A 24,461-nucleotide genomic window follows, 5' to 3' on the forward strand; every position below is an offset into this window, starting at 1 on the left:
GGCGTAATGCGTAATTAATATGATGAGGCATTTTACCGGAGAAAAGGAAATGGTGAGGCATGCAAAAACAAGATTCGCAACTGCTTTCCTCACTTTATCTAGGATTCATCAACAAAAGAACAATTTGAGGAAGATGTTCATTTCAGAAGAATGGACATCGAGCAGTTAGGCAAAGAAGTGGCAAGTTATGTTATGATGGCTTCTTTTTGGAATAATATTGTCTACGCTCGTAAGGTCTCTGGTCCTCTTGTGAAGGTGTTGAGATTGGTTGATAGCGAGAGAGAGCCTCCCATGGGATACATCTATGAGGCTATGGATAGGGCAAAAGAAGCCATAGCCAAATCATTTGGTGAAAAGGTTGAAAAATACCAAGACATCTATGCTATTATTGACAATAGGTGGGCAATCTAGCTGCATCGTCCTTTGCATGTTGTGGGACATTTTTTGAATCCGGAGTTCTTTTACTCAAACACACAAGTTGAGCAAGATGTTGAGGTGATGATAGGGATTTACGATTGCATAACAAAGTTGATTGCAGATGAAGAGATACAAAATAAAATCACTTCTGAGATTACTGTTTACATGAAAGCTGAGGGACTTTTTGGACTGCTACTAGCAATTAGGCAAAGAAATACAAGGGCACCAAGTAATTTACAATTTCACGGTATTGTCTATTCATAATTTATTTTTACCATAACTTGATGGCTAATTAGTTCAAAACTTCAAATGCATAGCTGATTGGTGGGTTGCATATGGTTCTACGACGCCTAATTTGCAAAAGTTTGCGATAAGAGTTCTTAGCCTTGCATATAGTTCTTCCGGTTGTGAACGGAATTGGAGTGTATTTGAACATGTAAGTATCTACGTCAAATAACATATACAACTATTAATTGTTTTCACCTCCTTGTATAAAATAGAAGTTCTTTTGATTCTTGCAGCTCCATAGCAAAAAAAGAAATAGGCTCCAGCAAAAACGCCTCAATGACTTGGTGTTTGTCAAGTATAACAGGGCACTAAAACGTCGATATGATATGCGAGATACAATTGATCCCATTTCTTTGACAAATGTTGATGAAAGCAATGAGTGGTTGCGTGGGAGGATGGATGGAGAATCTAATGAAGATAATGAGCAGGTGTTTGGTGATGATAGTTTAACGTGGACTGATGTTGCTAGAGCTTCTGGAGCGTTAGAGAGTTCCCATGTAACTAGAGCTACAACATCAAGAGCACGAGCAAGGAGTGCCACATCCAATCCAATTCATTTGGTAGATGAAGAAGAGGCGGGTTCCGAAGCGACGGAAGAAGAGGAAGATGACGAGGGATACAAATCCGTTGGTGAAGAAGAAGAAGATGATGACGATTTTCTTGGTGTTGATATGGACGATGATTAGTAAACTAAATCTTCCTTAGGATGATCGAAGTGCAACTAGGAAAAGTACTTGGATGCTTGTCTTTTATTGATTTTGACGTTTTAGTTTTTCTCTATTCGAGATCGGTGGCTATTTGACATTTCATAAATATTTTTATGTATCTTTTGGATGGTAAACTCATTGGCTTAGTGCTTATTACTTGAAATATTTGTGTGCGCTATTTTTTTCTATTTTTTTCCGCATAGATGCGCCTCGCTTCAAAAAGGCGCGCCCCTCACCTTGCGCCTCTCGCCTCAGGCCCAACAGGACTTTGCGCCTCGGTGCGCTTTTCGCCCATGACAACTATGGGCTAGAATGAGGGGTTGGATGTTTGATGATTGAAGGAGGAAGAACAATTGTGCTCTTGGATGCCTTTGTATCTCTTTAATTGGCTTAAAAGAGTACAAAGTGGCAACCTTTTGAAAATGAATTTTTGCAAGCCTTTGAATTTTTTGAACCCTTTTTCAAAGACTTGGAACCCTTTTAATGGATGAACCATGGGGGGTATATATAGGGAGAGATGAGATAGGTATGGAGCTTAGCCAGTCCACGAGGCCGGCTAAAGGTTACTTGGTGGTTAAGCTTACCAATCCATAAAGGTGATGGAGACAGGTTTTGACCGGCGCGCGCGGGTTGCGCTCCGACGCGCGCGGGTCAACGGTCAAGCTTTGACTGTTGACCACACCTGACAGCTTGACCCGCGCGCGCGGTTTTAGGAGCAGCGCGCGTATGTACCACCTACTTACGCATTGGTCAACGGTCAAAGCTACCTACTCACGCGTTGGTCAACGGTCAAGCTTTGACCATTGACCAACACCTGTCAAGTTGATCTGCACGCGCAAGCTCTCAACCAACGCGTGCCAGTAAGGTTTTTGGCTTTTGAATTGGCTTCGATTGGGTTCAGGGGTTTTTCAAACACTCAAAGCTCAAACACTTCCCGGGGTGTTTTTGATCTGTTTCATCATTGGAGAATAAAAAATCGAAAGTAAACTAATCTGGAAGCCCAGATTGGGGTGTCTATAGGTGGTAAAAAGCATGTTGGCCGGCGATCACTAGGCCCATCTCGCCGAAGCCTTCAAGATTCTCAAAACTCATAAGCTCCGTCTCAACGCAGAAAAGTGTGCCTTAGGTGTCAGCTTCGGAAAGTTTCTTGGCCACCTCGTCTCCCGACGCGGTATTGAAACCGACCCTGCTCAGCTGCTTGCCATTGAGAAGCTCTCGGCTCCCCACAACAAGAGGGACGTCCAACGTCTCACTGGCATGGCCGCTGCCCTCAACCGTTTCATCAATCGCTAATCAGACAAGTGCCAGTGATTCTTCGCTCTCCTGAAAGGCAGCCGACGCAGCTTTAACTAGACCAAGGACTGTGACTGAGCTCTCCAACAACTGAAGACTTATCTCTTCGAGGCCCCGCTCCTCGCCACGCCTCGGGACGAGGAGGACCTTTTCCTGTACCTCACCGTCTCTCCGCATGCTATCAGTTCGGTGCTCGTTCGTCAGAAAGGACGAGACCACCAACCCATATACTACTCCAGTAAGACGATGAAGATGACTCCTACCGAGACGTGTTACCTGCCTTTGGAAAAGCTTGTTCTAGCCCTCGTCTTGGCCTCTTGAAAGCTTGCTCCGTACTTCCAATCTCACCGAATCATCGTCCTCACAGAGTACCCTCTCAAGTCTCTCCTCCAGAAAGCGGACCTCTCCAACCGAATCTCCCAATGGGCCGTGGAACTCGCAAACTACGAAATCCACTACCAGCCCCGCACAGTGATAAAAGCCCAAGCTCTTGCTGATTTCATTGTTGAACTTACACCAACCGACTACCCGGCCCCGGATATGAATCCCAACCTCGAACCAACACTCCAAGCCAATCCCAGCACCGCCTAGAAACTGTTCCATGGCGACGTTTAGAAAATGTATGTCGACGGAGCCTTAAAGAGCCGAGGCGCCGGGGCTGGAATCGTACTCCTCTCTCCTACTGGCATACTGCATGAAAACTCCCTTTCTATCAATTTCCCAGCCTCAAATAACGAGGCCGAGTATGAAGCCTTGATCTCCGGACTCAAGACCGCTGAAGCACTGGGCATCGAAGAACTTGTCGTTTATAGCGACTCGGCGACTCCATGTTAGTTGTTAACCAGCTTACCGAGGAATATGAAGCTCGGAACGACCGAATGCGTACTTATCTCAGCTCCACCGTCCGGCCCACCAAAAATTTCAAAGCCATTCGCATCGAGCACGTCTCCGAGGAACAGGAGGTACACAACATTGAGCTCGGTCCGAGCTGGATGGATGAAATTATTGGTTACCTACGAAACGACATCCTTCCCCCTAACAAGGATGCTCACCGACTCCGCAATAAGGCCGCTCTCTTCTGGCTCAACCCGAACGGTAAGCTTTACCAAAGATCGTTCACGGGCCCATACCTGTTGGTCGCACACCCCCACCAAGTACCAGGCATCATCGAAGAGCTCCATGCTGGTGATAGTGGTTGCCACTCCGGAGGACGTTCCCTCGCGCACCGAGCCATTACTCAAGGTTATTGGTGGCCAACAACGAAACATGATTCCGAAGAGTTTGTCAAGCGTTGCCGAAAATGCCAGATGTTTTCCCCATCATCCACCAACTGGCCCGAAACCTCAGCCCCCTCACCAGTCCATGGCCATTCTCCCAATGGGGCATGGATATTGTGGGCAAGCTCCCTGTTGTTCCTGGGGGGTTCAAATTTCTTCTCACCGCCACCGATTATTTCTCCAAATGGGTCGAAGCCGAGCCCATGGTCACCATTGAGGAAGCCGACGCCATTCGTTTTGTCTAGCAAAACATTATCTCTCGCTTCGGCGTACCCTTCGCCATCATCACCGACAACGGGAAGTAGTTCACCGGGCAGAAACACCGGTCCCTCCTGGACGAATATGGCATTAAGTGGGACACGTCCACTCCGACATACCCCTAGGGAAATGGCCAAGCCGAGGCCGCCAACAAGGCTATCTCCTCCGGACTCAAGCTCCGACTCGAATCACGCCGGGTCAAATGGGCCGAAGAGTTACCTAGGGTACTATGGGGCTACCGAACTACCCATCGGCGCTCTACCGGACGCACCCTTTTTTCTTTGGCATTCGGCATGGAAGCTGTCATCCCCCTCCAGGTCGGGCTTCCAACAATCCGCACTGAAAACTTTGACGAGTCGGTCAATAACGACACCATTGCTTCGTACCTCGACGTGGCCAAGGAAGAATGTGAAAATGCAAGGATCAGGCTCGCCTCGTACCAGCAGGAGGTTGCCAAAGGCTACAACTGTAGCGTCCGTCTTAGGTCGTTCAAACCCGACGACCTTGTTTGGAAGAAAGTGGTGGAAAAGTCCAAGAAAAGAAAGCTAATGCCCAGTTGGGAGGGTCCCTACCGAGTCCTTAAACACCTCGGTTCAGGCAATTACAAGTTCGAGAAGCTAGATGGTTCTCCTATTGCAAAGTCTTGGAATGCAAACCTGAAGAAGTTCTATGGCTAGCACCACCTCAGTCCCAAAGCCTCATCATTTTTTGTTCTCAGAATTTATCTTCTAAAGTTATTTTGCTTTACGGACAACTTGCTTACGTAGCGACAGTGCCAACCAAGTATCAATGAGAATTTTCCCTTCGTGACAGTATTTGTGCTTACTTTTACTGTTGTTTATTTTTTATCACTCGGTATATCATCGCTCGGACCGTTTTATTTCAACTTCAGGGATTATGTCCTCTCTTGGGTAACACCCTCAGACGAATTCCCACCAAGTCAGCCCGGCCTCCTCGGTCGATCGCCTTAAGGATACTCGGCTTTCTCCTGAGCCCCTTATTCCAACCCACCAAAAAGTCACCCACTGCTCGGCATCACTACGTCCCGAACTCCTGGCCTACGCCAGCCCCCCTTCGGGACCCCAGCCCATATCCCCTAGAAGCCCCACATTCTCATGTGACAATTTGTCCATCACTCGACTAATTCCCTAGCGAGTAGCCGAGACATCCTAGCCCGAAGCAGGGGCGTAAAAAAAAATTAAAAAAAAAAAAAGCTTCTATCTACTCGCTTCGGTTTAGGTCACTCGGCTTCTTACGACCCTGCCAACGGCAGGGGCTTCGGACATCAACTCCTATGCTTCGATTCTTTGCCTGTTTGCACAACAAGCCCGCCCGAAGCAGGGGGTACCAACAAATTAATTTTTTCGAACATCGTAAGTCTTCGAGTATGCTTCGGTGCATGCTTCAATTAAAACTTGTTCTACTATTCCACAAGTCTAACCGAAGCAGGGGGCACGACACCCTAGCAGCAACCATAAATTCATGCAAGCATCTCAAAGATAAGCACAAGTGTTTGGGAAAAGAAAACATTCATTTACCAAGAGTTACAAACTGAATGTACGATGCAAGATAAATCCTACCAAGGATCTAGCTCGAGCCAACTGTTCGGCGCCAGTCACAACAAAAATTATTTACAAACCCCTGGATCAGCAAGCTCCAAATGTCCGGAGCCGTCCAATCAAATAGTGAATAAAAAATACAAGTGTTTCAGGAAAAAGGGTAGGGATGAGCCATTCTAAGTATCAGCTGGAGCGACGATGTTGGGATCGGCGTTGTCCTCGGGAGTCACCTCAGCCTTCGGGTTCGGCACAGCCTCATCCTCTTCCTCAGGCAAGACAAGCTCCTCAAGAGGTGGTTGGGGTCCTCAGGGAGATCAAGCTTGCTTAGCAGAGCCTCATGGCTGTAGCGTAGCCCGTCCAAGAAGCAATCCCTGTACAGCTCGGCTTCGATCTCCCGGACTTGCTTTTTGTATTCCACTCTGGCTGCGTCCCAGCCCTCACCATAGGCCTTGTCCCTTCCGGCCTTGACTTCTCAGGCTCGGGTGACCATAAGAGTGGTAGCATCCTCCTCAGCTTTGACAGCTCAGCCCTCTGTGAGTACCCTTTCTCTGTCACATCTCTGGAAGTCCGCGAGGTAAAGGTCACAGGTTTCCCGAGCCATCTTCAGGTCATTCTCCCTCATCGCAAGAGCCTACTTCAGCTCCTCGATCTCCTGCTACTGCGCTTTGCATCTGTGATCTGTCATTGACTGCCAGAGCCCGAGCGCCGGCCTACCAACAGCAAACGGAAGAAAATGTTACAAAGAGCAAAATATCCAACCGAAGGGAAGAAACGAAGAGCAACAAGAGCTTACATTTAGGAGTGCCTATGCAATCTCTCCTGTAAGGTCTTCGGTGCACCCCTGCACAACCTTGGCATCCCTCAAAAGGATGCAAGCCCGAAGCACTCCGAACACCTTACCAATGTTGTAAGTGTTGTCGGCTTGGTGGATTAAACGTCCAGCATAATGGCGGAACTCGGGAGCCCAGGGGATATCCTTCGCACGCACCTTGGCCTCGTTATCGGTCTCTCCCTCGCTAGTCCCTCTTTCTCATTTCTCCTCCTCGGTGATAAGGATGGTCTCCTTATCCTTTCCTCGGCAGCTAACCCCCTTCTCATGCCCAGCTCTCTTCTCCGGGGGCCCCTTTGGAGAAATGGGAACACCCCACGAACTCCCAGCACCAGTTGCCCCGGGTGGAAAATCGACGCAGCGATCCCTCGGCCTTTGGCACCTCAAGTTCAAAACCTCCCTGCCTCGGCCAGCCATCTCCCTGCTAAGTCCTGTCTGCTCGGGGGTCACTCGGTCGATCTCTTCACGAATGATGCCCCAAGGCCCAGAGTTGCTTCCCTCTGTCTCCGATGTACCGGCTTCCCCACTGCTTCTTTCCTCCCCTCTTTCTTCTCCTCTTCCTCTGCCTTTCCCTCTACCTCGTCCTCAGCATGCTCGTGGAACCCCCTGCTGCCTTGGCTTCTTCTTCAAGTAGCTCGTGTAGGTCGGCATGTATCCGAGCAGGTCCGGGGCAAATTGGCTCGTGAGCGGGATGGCGTAACCAACTGTGATCCGAGCTCGGACTGCCCTTTCTCGAAGCTCTTGCATGACGCCTTCAGTTGCAAGATGCAATCAGAAGAAAGCAAAATCAGTATATAAGCCGAAAAACAAGCTAATGCAGGGGAGAAAGAAATCAACCGACCAAGAGTTCCGGTCCCAAACTGGACTGTGGTTGTAGTATCGATGCTCTCTTCGGGCCCAAACATAAAGTTCCCAGAGACCGAGACGTAAATGCTCGCCCACTCTTCGGAGTCGGGTAGTCGATCAATTAAAAACGTATCATACCCCGTCCGGCAGGAGAGGTAGTACCAATTGTTTTCTCGATTGATCCCTACCAGGTATACTCCGAAGAGCTCCTCTGGCTTGAACGTCAAATTGTATTGCCTCCTCAGCTCTATAATGCTGGTGATGATTCAGTATAAATTAACTGTGAGCTGGGAGGATGTAAGTGACAGGGTTCGAAGCACCCGACGCACAAACTGGTGACGGGGGAACCTGACTCCCCCCTCGGTGATGGCCATCAAGGGAAAAATCAACTCTCCCGGCCGGTGCGGAAGATCGTGGGGGTCGAAATTCGGCAGCAACCGGACCTCGATGTCCAGGGGGATGCTGTAAACCCTCTTAAATTCTGCATAGGCGCCCGGGGCACCGTTGAAGTACTGATTCCTATAAGGACATGGCCTCATCGGCCTCCTCCGACCCCGGACCTCCTCGGGCGTATTTGCAAACGACCCCGGTCCTTGGTTCGAAATGCTAGGAGCCTCCATCTCCCGAAGGCACTGCCGGCTCTGGGCTAAGGCCCAAGAGGCGTGGGCTTTAAGCCCCCAAAAAATGTCAAAAAATAGGGCCTCCACCTATTTCTAAGACCAAGTATATATGTGTTGTTTTAGGGCTCAATTTTAAACCCAAGAAGACATTTTATACTTAAGCCCCAATGGCCCCAAAAAATGAAACACAAAATGCGGGAATAAACAAAAGAAAAAAACAAAAAGGATGAGTAAAAGATCGCGGGATTGCCAAAAATCTCTGGGGCCTTCAAAATTATTGGTAGATGTATGGATTCATCTTTTTTCCCCCTTAAATGCTACTACTCCGGTAGTTCTTATTGCAAACAAATACTATATCCAAATCAAAATTATTCAGTGTGATCGACTTATTATTATTATTTTCGTTTACAATTATTAAGGGCCTCACTTTTGAAGATTGTCTTAGGCCTCCAAAATCTCAGAGCCGGCCCTGCCCGAAGGTCGAATGTTGTAACAGGGTGCAGAGCTCTGAGAGGGTCCAGAGGTTCAATGCAGTCTACTGGGGTTCGGTAGAACGCTCGGATCCGAATCGCCTCACGGATTTCCTCGGGAATGATAAGAGAAGCAGCAGAGCTGCTGGAACTGTCTGAGGAGACTTCAACGACCATTTGCCCCTACCTAACAAAGAAAAAGGATGTGCAATAACCCGTTAGCTATATGCTTAGGGGAAACTGGAAGGTCTAATACTCGGGACAAAATGGTAGTCGCTCCTCGAAACCTATAGGTCTCGGTCAGTAGCAGGACACCCCTCCTCGGGAAGAGCACCTAGGGCTTGACTATTCTTACGGCCTCGGGAAGAAGATATACCTCGGGAAAGAGATGGGCGTCGAGAAGAACATGAACAATGCCAGAAAACACCTGTACCACCATGTACCAGACATCGGCGAGCGGCGTCTCCGCCACAATATGTGCCAAAAACGTTGAAAAACTTGAAAAAAGCGATCAAGGGGTAAAGATTAACGCAAGGAGCTCTACATACTTGAGTTTTGTGTGAAAGATCTACTGCCAAAACACTCGAAATCTCGATCGAAAGCGGGGAACGGTGGCGGCAGCATTTCGTCTTCAAGATAGAGAAGGGTTGGTCGTCCTATCTCCATCTTCTCTATTTATAGTGGAACGTTTGAAAAGCTACGCGGGAAACGAAGCGTCGTATGCCTAGCCTTGGATCTTTGACATGTGTCCCCATCGGACGGTCAACAGCAAGGGTTCTGCACCGAGTCAGAGTGCCGAATCACCAAGCCACTGGAGAGACAACACGTGTCCCAGAAAGGACGTTTCGTACCAATCAATTGACACAACATATGCCAAGACAACTCACAACACTGGACACTTCGGCGATGATCGACACGTGGCTCCTAGGGCTGGGGCTAGCAATCTGGCAATTATTGAAGTCGTTTTTCACCTCTGTTACCTGGGGAATGATGACTCAAGCATGTTCACGAGCCGGATCAACTTCCTAGAGCCAAGAGGTAGCGCTCCAGCAAGTTGAAGGGCTATTGTGGTGGCTTCGGTTAATGGGCTCGGTAACCTAGCAGAGATACCATGAACTGAAGTCCCATGGGGATCCGGTCTGTAACTTGATACAAACTGTGGAAGGTCCCGGTGCTCTGTTCAATTGAACAGTCGGAAGAGTGCCTCGGTGGCGGCTCCATTGGTATCCAACAGCACGGAGCATATCCGGTCATAAGCTCCCAAGTCCGTCTGAGAGAAGTAGTTACACCAGATGGGTCCCGTGAGGATTGTGCAACAAGTAATCATTGGGATCTGACCTGGCCATGTGTTCCGTAACCACTTTATCCCTTTCGTCATATATGACGTCACCCGAGGCGGTTACCCGAGCGTATCCTCCATGCGCTAGCTTGGAGGCCAAGCAAACCTAGGTCTATAAATACACAGGGATACTCACCTAGAGAGGTATGCCATTCAGCCCTAACCCTAGATCTAAAACACTTCTCCCTAGATCTAACTTGATCGTCGGAGGGTCACTAGGCAACCATTGCCCTAATGACTTGTTGCAGGTCCAGCGGAAGGAGCACGGAGGAGCGGAGGAAGGATCCTAATCTGAACCACGGTAAAGATCCTGTCAAATCGAACCCCTACAGAAACCTCGATTTCAAATCCTGTAGGTTTCTTGAAACTTCTTCGATGTGGAATCAAGGTTGTCAAATTGTGAATCTAAATGAGAATCGAATTGGCCCTTTCCCACATCGTGAATTGTATCGAATCTTGAATCATGACAATTCAGTCAAAATTTTCAAAACATATAAAAGTAGACATGTAGATTTTGAATATTGCTGATATAGATATGTATGTTAAAAGTTTACACTAAAAAAAGAGGTGGTTGTGAATGATTATCAGTTGCTTATAAGTTATATCACAAAAGGTATGGGAGGAAACAAGTGTTCAGTTTTGTCAAAAAAATAAAAATAAAAACTAGTGTTCAGAAGATAAAATTAAAAAGATGTGCATTCATTTAAGTTATTAACACAGTATGTATTTCATAGTACTTACTGTGCTAGTTTTGTGGTACTTCCTATTATTTGATAGAATTATCATGTTTTCTCATATATTTCACCACATTTCTTCGAAGACAATGAGGCTAATGTACAAAAACAGAAGTATGAGGTATAAAGGCAGCACAAAGTATAGGATGACAGCCAGGAAAGATTCGTTTTTACTGAGACTAATATTAACTTATAACTTAGAATCTAGGAATTGATTTATTGATTATTATCATATAAGAGTGATAAAAGAATATTGCGGGTGCATATTATTCACTGAGAGAGAGAGAGAGAGAGAGAGAGAGAGAGAGGAGAAATCTGATTTGATAGAGTAAAAGTAATTCGAGTAATACCATCCAGGCCAATTTTCAGTCCACATTTTGGGCTTGTTTGGAGAATTTGGTGTGAATTGGTCGCAGTAAAATGAATTACATGTATTGATCTGCAAAAGAAACAATTACAGCCATCTAAGCTGAACGAAGATTCAAATGACCATCAGCTACCACTCATAATGTTTAGCTTCTCCACAGACAGGTGATATTACAACATAAGTGAACCATACATCAAGTGGTTCAGTTCATACCACTCAAGTACACAACAAAAATTTCCAGTAGGAAAGAGGAATGATAAGGATATGGATTAAAAGCAATCATCATGCAGTTAAAAAGAATGAAAAAATGAAAAACTATACCATTCAGGAAGACATTTCTATGAAAGCAATTCGACAATTTAAGATCATTTCTTAGTATAAGATGCAAATGCTCAACGTATTGTGAAGTAATAATGGAAATGCAGTCAGAGTTCTATATGGTCAACTGCATATCAATGTACATCGTACAATAGGGGAGAAAACCTTGAAGAAGTCTAATAGTAATCCATTGGTGCAAGTTCTTCTTTAATCTTAATCCAATTCCCACTTGTGCTTCTTTCAATAGCCGGCATAAATAGGGTCTCCTCGACTCATTGGTATGCCATCATAGCTGCACATACATCTATAAATACCGGAGACAAATTGTAGAAGTAAGCAATTTCCGCCATCAGAATACACTTACTCCATTGCCAAATGAAAACCTCATTCTTGCTCCAATCTATCTCTGAGTTTGTACTCAAGTCAACCTGCCACCACATTGCTCAGTCTTGCGCCTAATATGGCTTTCAATTTTAGGACAAACGCTATCTTTCTCTCCCTCACAAATAAACATATTTCAAGTTCATTTCCATTCAAATGACAAAGCTTGACAAGGTATCTCTTCCTGCATAATGGGAGTAATGCACGAGCATGGAGAAACATCCCAAGCATGTGTGCATTCATTTGAAATGACTAGTTAAGCGGTTACTTTAGAATCCCTTTTGTAGTTTAACCAGGCAGGTGCTTCTAGAATCCCTCCTGTGGCTTGTATCCAGCATTGAATTATCAAGCTGTCTCCCTGAAGTATTCTATTCTAATGTGTCTTCCACAAAGAGTTTCTCCCTTGTCAATATCACATACTTGAAATACATCATTTCCAAGGACTAAGCTTGACCCCCTTCCCTTTCTACATGGCATTCTCTTCTATCAACATGCCATTAGTTTCTCTTCAAGCTGATTCTCCATCCTTAGGGGCAAGAAATATGCCAGTGTTTCAGCCAATTTATTTATTCAGAAGGGAGATGAACTGAGCCCAAGCAATGGGAGGCCTAGAGTTAAAGTATACATTGTAAGACCAAGAAATGGCACCAATAATCACAATGCAAGTGTAGTCAAGAAACCTTGCTATACATAAAGAGAGAGTGTCATGAACAGGCTTTTCATACCTTGATTAAATAGTGATTTTGGCCCAAGTATTACTTACAAAAGGACATGGACATAGACATTTAGCCTGCTTATTTACTCATGTTCCCTTGACAAAGCATTTTCCTTTGGGCAAAACAAGTAATTATAATATATGTTACGCGTAAATGGGCAAAAGTTGAGGAAAGCATTTACCCTCCAACTATCACTGTTTTCCCTGTAGTCTAAAACCACCACGAAATATCTAGGAAAGAAACCAACTACTAAAGTCTAGAATCCAGATGCTCAATAGTGGTAGGATAATAAAGATAAAAAAATAACATCCAAACTAACTTAAACCCTCTGTCAGAACATGCTCACCTTTTTTGGAAAAAAAAAGAGAAACACCCTGCAAAAGCCCTGATTTCTGGTTGGAGACACAGTGAGAATGAGTATACCAGTGTAGAAAATATTTCACGAGCAACCACAAGCAGCTGACATGTAATGGCCTTTTTTTAATCGGGCAACACATAATAGCATTATGAACAACTTGATTTTGATAAACTACAGATTATTCTACAAGTGGTTATGATTACAATCGTACACAAGATAATGATTTTAATCGTAGACAGTGATTAATGTTCTGCTTCTGGGGGCATAGTTTTATATGTTTTGTATTCATATTATTCTTTTGAAATGTTGTTCAGCACTAATTTAGTTGTTTTCAATAAGAGAATGGAGTGCTTCACTGAGATTTGAATTGGTGTAGTGTTTTTTCATCAAGGAGCGAGCACAAACACATGAAAAATGTCCATGTGTGTGCAGTGTTTTTTCATATTCTTCATGTGATACAATGTTCTTTCACCCAAACCTTCGAAACTTGGTCTTATGAAGGTGAGCTTACATGAAAACAACCACTACTCATGCAATTTCCCATAATTGCCTACATGGATTAGTTCATTTCAAAACAAAATGAACGGAATTGAGTTCCCCATGTTGGGCGCTAGCCTAAATGCCAGGCAAGCGGCCAGTCAACTAGAATAAAAAGAAGTGAACGAGGAAAATCCAAATACCCAGCTAGACTTTTGAAATATAACTGACTTGTCCATTGATTTACATCATTAGCTTGAGGATGGTGATGTAGAATCTAGATTTCTGTATACATGTTGAAGACTCCAAGTAGATAAACTAATAACTAATAAGGAAAACATTTGATGGAAGATATCGAGTTATTGTAACAACTCTCACCACACGATCAGGAGCGTCATACTGCTGGCACATTATCCAAGGTACACCTGTATTTAGGGAAACAGCCATGTTGGCGGCCCACAAGGCATATCGCTTCCCTCCATCTCCATAATTTCTCTCCATGTCTCCATACTCATTTTCTACCTGCAAATGGAAAACAGCTTTGCATGTTTGAGAAGTTAATATGAGGATACCACATAGTGCAAAGCAAGACATATGCAAAGGAAGTTGGCTTATTCCAGGAGATGCGCATTCTTGTTAAATTCTGGACAATCTAGAGTCTAGAGTCTAGTCAAGATCCAGTGAATGATGTCCTTTTGCTGCCCATGTTTGTGTCAGCATTGTCGGGCATTTGTCATGGCTTCTGCTTTTTAGTATCATTGTTTCCTTCAACAAGTTCAAAGCAAGTCTTAATTTCTTCAACATTAAACTTCATTAGAACCATGCTTTTTGAGCCCATTCCAAGAAAACCAATCTAACCTTTCTGGTTTTCACTAGTCCAAAAGCCATAATCGCTCACACTACACCTAATTACATACCTGAAGCATTGTTAATGGGAGCAAGAGAGAGGATAATTACAAAAATGCCTTTCGTGGCAATCTCCTTAACCAGGCAATCAGTAACCAACAGGTTGCAATGTTGGATTAAGGACACAAGGAGAGAGTGGTTGTGTGTTTGTGACTCAGGAAAGGAGACTGCTACCAAAGAGTTTTAAATTTTAACTTACCTGGGCCAAAATGATGGGACCACCTTGTGATGAAAAAAGCTTCTCCTGCTTCATAAGGTCCACTATGAAAGCCACGAACTTCTGCATGTAATGCTGGAAACCCAGATGGACAAACGAATCAATATGATCCATAGTTCATATTAATAAACCAATTGCAAATTTTTTTTCCAGATGGGGGTCACATTGCAATACCTTGAGTAAAATATAAGTTACTGAAATCATATTAGATATTTGGTTTCTATACCTTGAAGGGTTCATTATCAGTCCGGAAGACAGTCCCAGGCACATAATGCAACCAAACAGGTACTCCACTGTGCAATACATTTTCTGATTAGAAGTTGTCAAGAAACATCGAATACCAAAATCGGCCATCATAACTACAATTAAACCAAATCTGTCATTTAATTCTTTTGAATAACAAGATTACCACTTCGATAACTATCAACATACCCAAAGTTCCATTCAGCAGCCACAAATGGACCAATTCGAAGAATCATGTACATGCCAGCCTGCTGAACAATCTTGACATACTTGACCAAATCGTATCGGCCCCCAAAATAATACTACACATAGTAGGCAAAAGAAAAAAACCAAGCCAATATGTCCTCATAAGAACAAATACACTGTATGAGACCCAACGGAACAATATAGTAAATAAATAGATCGAACTTCACTCACATTGTCTGGTGAAAGTTCATGACCATTCCAAAACACATAGGTCTCAATAACATCCACACCTCCTTCTTTTGCAGTTTGAACCAATCCTGGCCACATCTAACGCATACAGCATTAATATGCACACAAAAAAAACATTAGACAGAAATAAAAGGCACCTTAGCAATCATTTAAACATCTTTATCTACGAAGAGAGAAATATAGTCTGAAATTGGTTCCCCTCACACAAATTTTGACACAATCAAGAAAACCAGAGATTAACTAAATATGATTGCCATTGTTGAGAAATGGGCCAAACCACAACATAACAAACGTACAAATACCAACCAAATGCAAACAGAAAAGACCCACCGATTTTAATATGATTTTCCAATCGTGAAACTGAGTACATACACAATTCAAGAAAAGAGTATGATTATACAAGTTGCTGTAGCATGTATTTATATCCGAGGTCTACATCACCAAACCAGGCAAATTAGGCTTTATGGTAATATAAAGCCAAAATAGGCTTCACAAACCCAACAGTTGCAACAACACAAGCTCTAACACGAAATGTGCAATACTACTACTACTACTTGAACAGAAAATTTACGCTAATCATATCCAACGCCGTGAAATACTTATCTATCACTACAAAAATAGAGGGGGAAAAGCTAGAGATAAGAAACAGAAACAAACAAAAAAAAAAAAACTAAAAAGCGAATCAAATCCTGCACGGCGAAATACGTTATTTTCTCTTTGACAAAAAAAAAAAAAAAAAAAAAAGAAAGAAAAAAACAAGAGAAGAATGGAAAACACAACTCAAACAGACAAAATTATGTTTCAGTTATGGAAACTTGTATCTGTTTCTTCCGCATTTTCTTGGAAACCCAGGTGCAAATCCGTCCCAAATTGTTTGTCCACTGTTCTGTGTATGATTCTTTAAATTCTCTCGTACCAAATTAATGTACTACACGATTTCCTTTATGAAAAAAAGATCAAATAGGGGAGGAGTTAATTTTTTCGTATGGAGTATAAGACTAGCAATTTTGGGAGGAGGTAGTGAGTAAAATGGAGAGAAAGGAGAAATTGAGGGGACTCTGACTCACTCACCGCAGGGACACTGCGAGGGTAGTGAATGGAAGCAGAGATGAGGAGCTTCCGCTGGCCATTTATGATAAGAGAGCGACGGTCGTACGACACATTATTAGCAACCGCTGAAGAAACAAGTGTGGCCAATATCGATACCGTCGATAAGATAGTGCAAAGAATAAGACGGGTTTTAACGGGTGTGGGATTCGTAGAACAGAGCTTCGCCATTTTCTGTTCAGTGAAAGCTCGATCAGACAACAGAGTGCCAAAGAATATATATGAATATTCCTGGTGGTGGGAATTCTGGTGAGTCCTGTATTTTGCACTAATAGTATCTATGTACAAGCACGTGGATAAGATGAAGGGAAAGGGAAAGGGAAAGGAAAAGCCGCGTTGATGACAGCATGGTCGGTTCGGCTGACAAAGAGGACAGTCCCGCCATGTTTTTGGCATTTAACAGGAGAGAGAGAGAGAGAGATTCCAGCTCATTCTGGCCTGTATTCTTTATCACAGGAGATTTAAATCGGGATGGTGCGTGAAAAAAAAAAATTCAGTGCCGAGTGGGTGGGCGACAGACAAACAATTATTCTGGTTCTTTCATCGACATAACAAGGATGCGCACCGGTCGGGAATGGGAAGATAGACAGTGTAGTTTACATCACTGATTATATCACTCAAATATTATGGTGGCCGCTATTTGCAACGCACTTCTTGCTACTCGCAGCCGATTAAAATTTTTATAAATTATGGACAAAAATGTCCTTATTCAGTTTGACCATTATACCCCTAAAATCTCATGTTATTTGACCATTTTATCATCTTACATAATTCATTACATACAACCACAAAAATCATCTCCTGTCCATCCATCCCTCCCTCCCAGAACATACAACCTCAAAAAATCTCCCCATCCATCCCTCCCTCCCGAAACGTCTCCTCCCTCCCCCATTCAAACTCCTCCATTTTCATCCCTACCCAGCTGCCATCACCCACCACAAGGCCCCTCCTACCAGCAGCCAAGTCTGCCTATCTTCCGCCTCTCCTCTTCCTCCTACATTGTCAATGGAAACCTCGATTGCTTCTTCTCCCTCCATTGATAAACAAGAAAAAGTTGACCCATTAATACACCACAATTTGGAGTCAGAAGATCACACAATGGATGTTGAGAAACATGTCACAGGTGTTGTAGTGACGGAGCAAAAATCGAAGCAAGAGGTAAGCCCGCCCTCCATTTTCAATTTCAGTTCTGGCCTGACACAGTTGGAGACGCAGTGCCAAAACTTTACTAACTTTTCGGACTCTAATATTTGAATTATGTACAACTATTCGGATATTAATATCCGAATATTGTCAACATTGTTGAACTTTTATATCCGAATTTAGTGTCAGTTTTCAGATATTAATCTCTGAATGAAACTGCAAAGAATCCTGTATTTACAGTTGGATACATAGTGCCAAAAATTTACTAACTTTTCGGACTCTAATGTCTGAATTATGTACAACTTTTCGGATATTAATATCCAAATATTGTCAATATTTTTGGACTCTTATATCCGAATTTAGTGCCAGTTTTCAGATATTAATATCTGAATAAAACTGCAGAAAATCCTACACTTACCTGGTTGGTCTTTGGGTGTTACAGGTTGACACTTCAACACTTGGTAGTTTTGTAGGGCCATCGACTATATCTATTTCAACTTGTCCTTCAAACGATTATACGGAGCATTTTACAACGGAGATGGTAAGTGTTTTTTTGATAGAGTATTTATCTTGTGCAATTTTATATTACGGGCTATAATTTTTTGTTATGTGTGTGTAGGTTTTTCTATCCGATGAAGCGTTGGTAGATTGGATAAGATGCACTGGTAAACAACACGGGTTTATCATTGTGATTAAGGGTTTTGAGAAATGTATTAAGAATCGCACACCTAGGATGGGATTTTCATGTGAAAGGAGTGGTAAGTATAGGCCGTTTGTGAAGAAAGTTGATGGGAAGGAGGTAGCTGTCAAGAAGAGAGTACGGTCCACGGGCACCAAAAAATGTGAATGCCCATTTGAATTGAAAGCTGTAAAGGGCAATGATGGTTGGACTGTCTCTGTCCACAATGGCACCAATAACCATCCTCCAGCGGTGTACTTGGAGGGCCATTCGTATGCCGGGAGGTTGTCGGCAGAGCAAACTAGCACGGTGGTTGATTTGTCAGTCGCTTTGGTGAAACCCAAAGAAATCTTAACCCATTTGAAGGTTCAAGATCCTGAGAACGTAATGTCTATCAAAACCGTGTACAATGTACGACACAAGTATCGAGTGATAGAGAAAGCTGGAAAATCTCAAATGCAACATTTGTTGGATCGGCTAGAAAAGTACCACTACGTTCATTGGACCCGTGGGAACGAGACTGAAAATGTCACGGAGTTGTTTTGGTCTCCTTCATCTGCCGGGGAGATGTTACGTGCTTTTTCCCACGTTTTTATGATGGATTGCACATACAAGACGAATAAGTACAAGTTTTCTTTGCTTCAAATTGTTGGTGTAACATCGACGGAGATGACTTTTTGTGCATCATTTGCTTTCATGGAGTGTGAAAAAACGGAAAACTACACTTGGGTCTTGGAGAAGCTAAAAGGCATGATGTATCCCAACGCGCTTCCGTCCGTTATTGTCACAGATAGAGAGTTGGCGCTTATGAATGCCATCGAACATGTTTTCCCTCAAGCTACCAACCTCCTATGTAGGTGGCATATTGGCAAGAACGTATTAGCCAAGTGTAGAAAGATGTTTGATGACAAGATGTGGGAGGAGTTTATTTGCAGTTGGGGCCTAGTCGTCCTTTCATCGAGTGTTGCACAGTATGAGGAGCGCCTTTGTGTTTTGAAGCGTAATTTTGAAATGGTTTCTGCAGCACTTGAGTACGTCGAGAAAAATTGGTTGGTACCCTACAAAGAGAGGTTTGTAGGAGCTTGGACGGACAAAGTCATGCATTTCGGAAACCTAACAAGTAACAGGTAAACGCTTCATTCATAACTCTGGCATTTTCCTTAATATTCATGTTATTCACGCGTTTTTGGAAAATTTTCATTTATTCATGCCATTTGCTACGGTTAATATCTTGCCATATTTATGCATAGGGTGGAGAGTTCATATTCGAAGCTAAAAAATCATCCTGAAAACTCGCAATGCAATTTTGATACTATATGGGAGAAGATTCACAGATTGATGTTGTTACAAGTTACTGAAATCAAAGCTTCGTTTGAGAAGAGCCTTAATTCTGTGCAACATGATTTTAGGACAACTCTATTTGATAGGCTAAGGGGAGTCGTTTCGTCAAATGCCATGACACTTGTTTTAACGGCATCCCATCAAGTCGAATGGTTTGTGGAATCGAAGCGTCAATGCGAGTGTTCTTTGAGGCACACCCATGGTTTACCTTGCGCTCATGAGATTGCTCCTTACAAGATGGAAAATATCCCTCTACCGATTGAGTTAATCTACGACCATTGGAAGAGACTTTCTTTGCTTGCACCCCAGAATGAGGGTTCGATGGAGGAGACGCTTTTGGCTCACTTTGATTGTTTTTACAACAAGTTCTTGAATGAAGATCAATTTGATGTAAAGCTAAATTATGTTAAGAAAATGCAAGAGCTTGCTCATCCGAAAACCAGTACTCTCCTTGAACCCAAAGTGAATGCACAACCACGCGGTCGGAAGTCAACGAAACAAAAAAATGCAGCCAAAGAACAAAATTCGACGCGTAGGGATCCCTCGGAATTTGAGCATGTTATGGCATCCCTTCAAACCCCTAAGCCCGTCAAAGAGAAACCGCGGCGTAATCTGAAAGGGAAAGCAAAAGTTCCAGCACAACTTTTTATATGCCCCTTCATCAATCAATTCCCAGAAGCAAAAAGACCTTACATAGAATCGGTCAAGGATGTTGAAGATGATGGGAATTATGGGTTTCGAGCAGTGTCGGACTTCATGAAAGACGATGTTCATGAGTGGTTAATGGTAAGAAATGATTTGCTGAAAGAGTTGGAAACACATTTACACCTTTACGAACAAGTGGTAGGGGGGACGCAGAGGGCTAGGGAATTACTTCACATCTTGGCATGGTATGAAAGTCCGGCGCCCCAGGAACATTGGATGACAATGCCAGACATGGGTCACATCATAGCATCTGCTTATAATTGTGTCGTCGTCCATTTATCAAATGTTCAATGTCTTACGTTCCTCCCCCTCCAATCAAAGCCTTTACCCTCCTTGAAATGAAAGGTTATTACTATCGGGTTTGCTGACGGTGGACACTTTGTACAGGTATTATTTTGGTAAATGATTTGTTGTCATCTATATAATGAATTGTCTCTTTAAATCTATCTTAATTTATCTTTTATAAGTACGTAATGCAATTTGACAGGTATTCCTTAAAAAAGGTTCCCCTCTACCACCAATAGCTTGCAATTGGAAAAAATATCGTCTTTCTATCGCTAAAAATTGGGATGCAGCACATGTTGCAGCCATTCAGAAGTTCAACGAAATCATCGGCGTTGACGTAGCAACAAAGGAGGTCATCCATGTCAATTAGCCATTCAGAAGATTGAGAAACGATTTAATGTGTTGTATTATATAATGTGTTCTAATGTTATGAAAATTGGATGATTACGTCTGCTTATAGTTTTCGGATCGTCAATGAAACTCTTATATTGTATTTCTGTTTGAAAACTCATAGTTGTCAACTCTGTGACATTCTGTTCAGAAACAAGAATGGAGAGGTGGCATAATCGCGAACCCATCCCAAGTCCTCCAAAAGAGTGAGGAACTGAAAGGATCCATAACCAATAAACTTGTCTAAGTATAACAAATTTGATGAAAAATGCAGCTTTGGATGCTACCCAAATTTTCTAAAATATCTTCACATCAATAGCAGTAAGCAACTTCAAAATTCTACAAGTTCATGGTCATAATCCATCTATATATCAACTAACATACATCAATCTTGGGTTTCCATGGTCAAAATCATATTATCCACAAATCAACAATATTTGAGAATTTAAGATGAATTAGGTATAAAATCACCATGTAAGCACTATAGAATCATAATTCTTAAATCTCTTCCATGTAAGTTGATTCTATATGCCCATATTCATCAATACTCGTAGTTTAAGGAAGATTTCTTACCACAAGAAGAGAAATTTTCAGATTACATGTCAAACTCCAAGAGATTACTTCAAGTTCTTCATGCCAAACTAGGGTTTTCCTATTCTTTTTCAATGGGGAAGAAAGAACTCCGAGTGGGGTAATGTTATGAATGTTTATGGGTTCTCAAAATCGGATTCTAATGACTGAAATAGAGGGAACAAATCGGACTCTAATGTCCGAATGGGGTAAAATACTTTGGATATTAAAATCCGAATGAGGCAAAACATTTCAGATATTAAATTCCGAATGACCTTACCTTACAAATTCAGCTAAATATTAAAATCCAAAAATTTTGTCAATCATTCCTGGACAATGTCAATGGTTTGTATACCAAGTTACCAATTGACTACATTAACAACCTTTGGTGACTCGTTTCAAAAAAACATAGCCAATTGGACTTTGGTATCAAAATCGAAAGTAATTAATTATTTCAGAAACGGGTTTTCTTCGCATTTGTGTTAATGACACTATTTCTAGGAGTGTAATCAAAACAGACTTTTCACTAGGTTATTGTGTTACAAATTGGAAGTGTTTCTACGTGTCATGATATTGAGTTATAGTTGTGAAGTCAAATCGCATCTCTATAAGCATAATAAAAGAGCTACAATTGGTGTGTTGAGCATTATTCATGCATATTGCATCTTACAAATTTATTAACACGTGTACAGACCACAGAGCTCATCGATTTGGCTTGCTTTTACAATAAGATGCCTTCAAAAATTGGTTGAAAGAAAAGCTACAGCTCTGTCTACAACCAAGGGGTGCTAATCGAAATAGAGGGGACTAATCGGACTGTAATGTCCGAATGGGGTATAAAGATTTGGATATTAAAATCCGAATGAGACAATAAATTTTGGATATTAAATTCTGAATGACCTAACAATTCAACTTTTATAATATTCAACTAGGGGGCTATTCAGAAATTAAAATCCGAATGAATTTTAAATACAATGAATTTCAGATATTAAAATCCGAATAAGGGGCAAACAATCAGACTTTAATACCCGAAACTGTGGAAAACAATCGGACTCTAATGTTCGATCAAATCTGAAATATACGAAATAGTAGCATACTCACTGTGGGTTTCTCAAAAAAATTCAAACAAAAATCAGGAAAAACAAAACCTGCGTAATAACAAAATTCAAAATTTTACCGATGTTTAACTTCGAAATAGTTGGTGATGCCGGCGTGTTGTGCTTTCTTCTCACACCTTCTTCGCCTCAAAGTTGTACTGTTATTGTGGTGTGGTGAGAGTGGTGTTGGTGGCTGTAGAGGAGAAGAAGAAACGGGGCAAAAGGAGAAGAAGAAATGCACGGGGACGGAGGGGGGGGAGGGAGGGAGAGAGAGCGCAAGACGGGAGGTGGGGCTGTGGGGTGGGAGTTGGTGGTGGCGGTAATGGGGTGGGAGTTGGAGCTGTCGACTGGAGAGAAGGAACAGACTATGGAGCTGTGGACAGAAGAAATAAAACCTAGGTTTGAAAAGGAACGTCGTACTGAAGAAGGAACAGATCCTGGCTGTATGTTTTTGTTCCTTCTTCAGGGCTGTATGTTTTTTTGTACAGAAGGGTAAAAAGGGGAGTTCAAGGATAATTTCTTGGTTGTAAGTAGCAATTCCTTATAAGGTGGTGGTTGTAGATAGCGATTGACTGCGAGTAGCAAGAACTGGGCTGCGAATAGCGGCCACCAAAAATCATCTCCCTGATTTCCCTCCCTCCTTTCCAGAACGTCTCCTCCCTCTCCCATTCAAATTCCTCAATTTTCATCACCAGCTGCCATCACCCACCACCAGGCTCCTTCCACCAGCAGCCAAGTCTGCCTATCTTCCTCCCCTCATCTTCCTCCTACATTGTCAATGGAAACCTCGATTGCTTCCTCTCCCTCCATTGATAAACAAGCAATAGTTGACCACGATTTGAAGTCGGAAGATCACACAATGGATGTTGAGAAACATGTCACAGATGCTGTAGTGACGGAGCAAAAATCGCAGCAAGAGGTAAGCCCACCCTCCATTTTCAATTTCAGAAGCCCTCCATTTTCAATTTCAGTTCTGGCCCGACACAGTTGGACACGCAGTGCCAAAACTTTACTAACTCTAATATCTGAATTATGTACAACTAATCAGATATTAATATCCGAATATCTTCAACATTGTTGGACTCTTATATCCGAATTTAGTGTCAGTTTTCAGATATTAATCTCTGAATGAAATTGTAGAGAATCCTGTATTTACAGTGGGATACATAATGCCAAAAATTTACTAACTTTTCGGACTCTAATGTCTGAATTATGTACAATTTTTCGGATATTAATATCCAAATATTGTCAACATTTTTGGACTCTTATATCCGAATTTAGTGCCAGTTTTCAGATATTAATATCTGAATAAAACTATAGAAAATCCTACACTTACCTGGTTGGTCTTTGGGTGTTACAGGTTGACACTTTAACACTTGGTAGTTATGTAGGGCCATCGACTATACCTACTTCAACTTGTCCTTCATTCAAAGCTAAAAAATCATCTTGAAAACTCGCAATGCAATTTTGATACTATATGGGAGAAGATTCACAGATTGATGCTGTTACAAGTTACTGAAGTCAAAACTTCGTTTGAGAAGAGCCTTAATTCTGTGCAACATGATTTTAGGACAACTCTATTTGATAGGCTAAGGGGAGTTGTTTCGTCAAATGCCCTGACACTTGTTTTAGCGGCATCCCATCAAGTCGAATGGTTTGGGGAATCGAAGCGTCAGTGCGAGTGTTCTTTGAGGCACACCCATGGTTTACCTTGCGCTCATGAGATTGCTCCTTAGAAGATGGCAAATATCCCTCTACTGATTGAGTTAATCTACGACCATTGGAAGAGGCTTTCTTTGCTTGCACCCCAAAATGAGGGTTCGATGGAGGAGACGCTTTTGGCTCACTTTGATAGTTTTTACAACAAGTTCTTGAATGAAGATCAATTTGATGTAAAGCTATATTATGTTAAGAAAATGCAAGAGCTTGCTCATCTGAAAATCAGTACTCTCCTTGAACCCAAAGTGAATACACAACCACGCGGTCGGAAGTCAACGAAACAAAAAAATGCAGCCAAAGAACAAAATTCAACGCGTAGGGATCCCTCGGAGTTTGAGCATGTTCTGGCATCCCTTCAAACCCCTAAGCC

General features: G+C 42.7%; 2 protein-coding genes and 2 long non-coding RNA genes across 7 annotated transcripts in view; 2 read left to right on the plus strand and 2 right to left on the minus strand.

The window, feature by feature from the left end:
- Positions 1-16,592, minus strand: part of LOC131304777 (beta-galactosidase 10) — a 41,432-nt gene extending 24,840 nt beyond the window's left edge. The window contains exons 1-7 of one of the 4 annotated variants that reach the window (XM_058332152.1): positions 16,127-16,592; positions 15,038-15,133; positions 14,810-14,922; positions 14,604-14,670; positions 14,360-14,452; positions 13,633-13,776; positions 10,988-11,076 (exon numbers count right to left, since the gene is read on the minus strand). In XM_058332152.1, the coding sequence (XP_058188135.1) occupies positions 10,988-11,076; positions 13,633-13,776; positions 14,360-14,452; positions 14,604-14,670; positions 14,810-14,922; positions 15,038-15,133; positions 16,127-16,558 (1,034 nt within the window). In that variant the 5' untranslated portion in view covers positions 16,559-16,592. Of the gene's footprint in view, positions 1-10,987; positions 11,077-13,632; positions 13,777-14,359; positions 14,453-14,603; positions 14,671-14,809; positions 14,923-15,037; positions 15,134-15,385; positions 15,441-16,126 lie in introns of those variants that run through there. The other 3 variants (XM_058332151.1, XM_058332154.1, XM_058332153.1) reach the window with 3 other exon arrangements.
- Positions 520-2,677, plus strand: LOC131304780 (uncharacterized). The gene is made up of 2 exons (XR_009192471.1): positions 520-853; positions 939-2,677. It is a non-coding gene; the product is annotated as an uncharacterized LOC131304780 (long non-coding RNA).
- Positions 11,542-13,626, minus strand: LOC131304781 (uncharacterized). Its single transcript, XR_009192472.1, has 2 exons — positions 12,766-13,626; positions 11,542-12,649 (listed from the first exon to the last, which is right to left on the minus strand). It is a non-coding gene; the product is annotated as an uncharacterized LOC131304781 (long non-coding RNA).
- A 575-nt stretch (positions 16,593-17,167) lies between the features above and the next one.
- LOC131303037 (PKS-NRPS hybrid synthetase cheA-like) lies at positions 17,168-20,952 on the plus strand. Its single transcript, XM_058329830.1, has 7 exons — positions 17,168-17,320; positions 17,748-17,846; positions 17,925-19,111; positions 19,235-20,322; positions 20,418-20,428; positions 20,518-20,667; positions 20,857-20,952. Exons 1-7 carry the CDS (start codon positions 17,168-17,170, stop codon positions 20,950-20,952), a joined length of 2,784 nt encoding a protein of 927 aa, XP_058185813.1.
- The last annotated feature ends 3,509 nt before the right edge of the window (positions 20,953-24,461 follow it).

This window comes from Rhododendron vialii, chromosome 10a (genome assembly GCF_030253575.1).
Source record: "Rhododendron vialii isolate Sample 1 chromosome 10a, ASM3025357v1".
Lineage (NCBI taxonomy): Eukaryota > Viridiplantae > Streptophyta > Magnoliopsida > Ericales > Ericaceae > Rhododendron > Rhododendron vialii.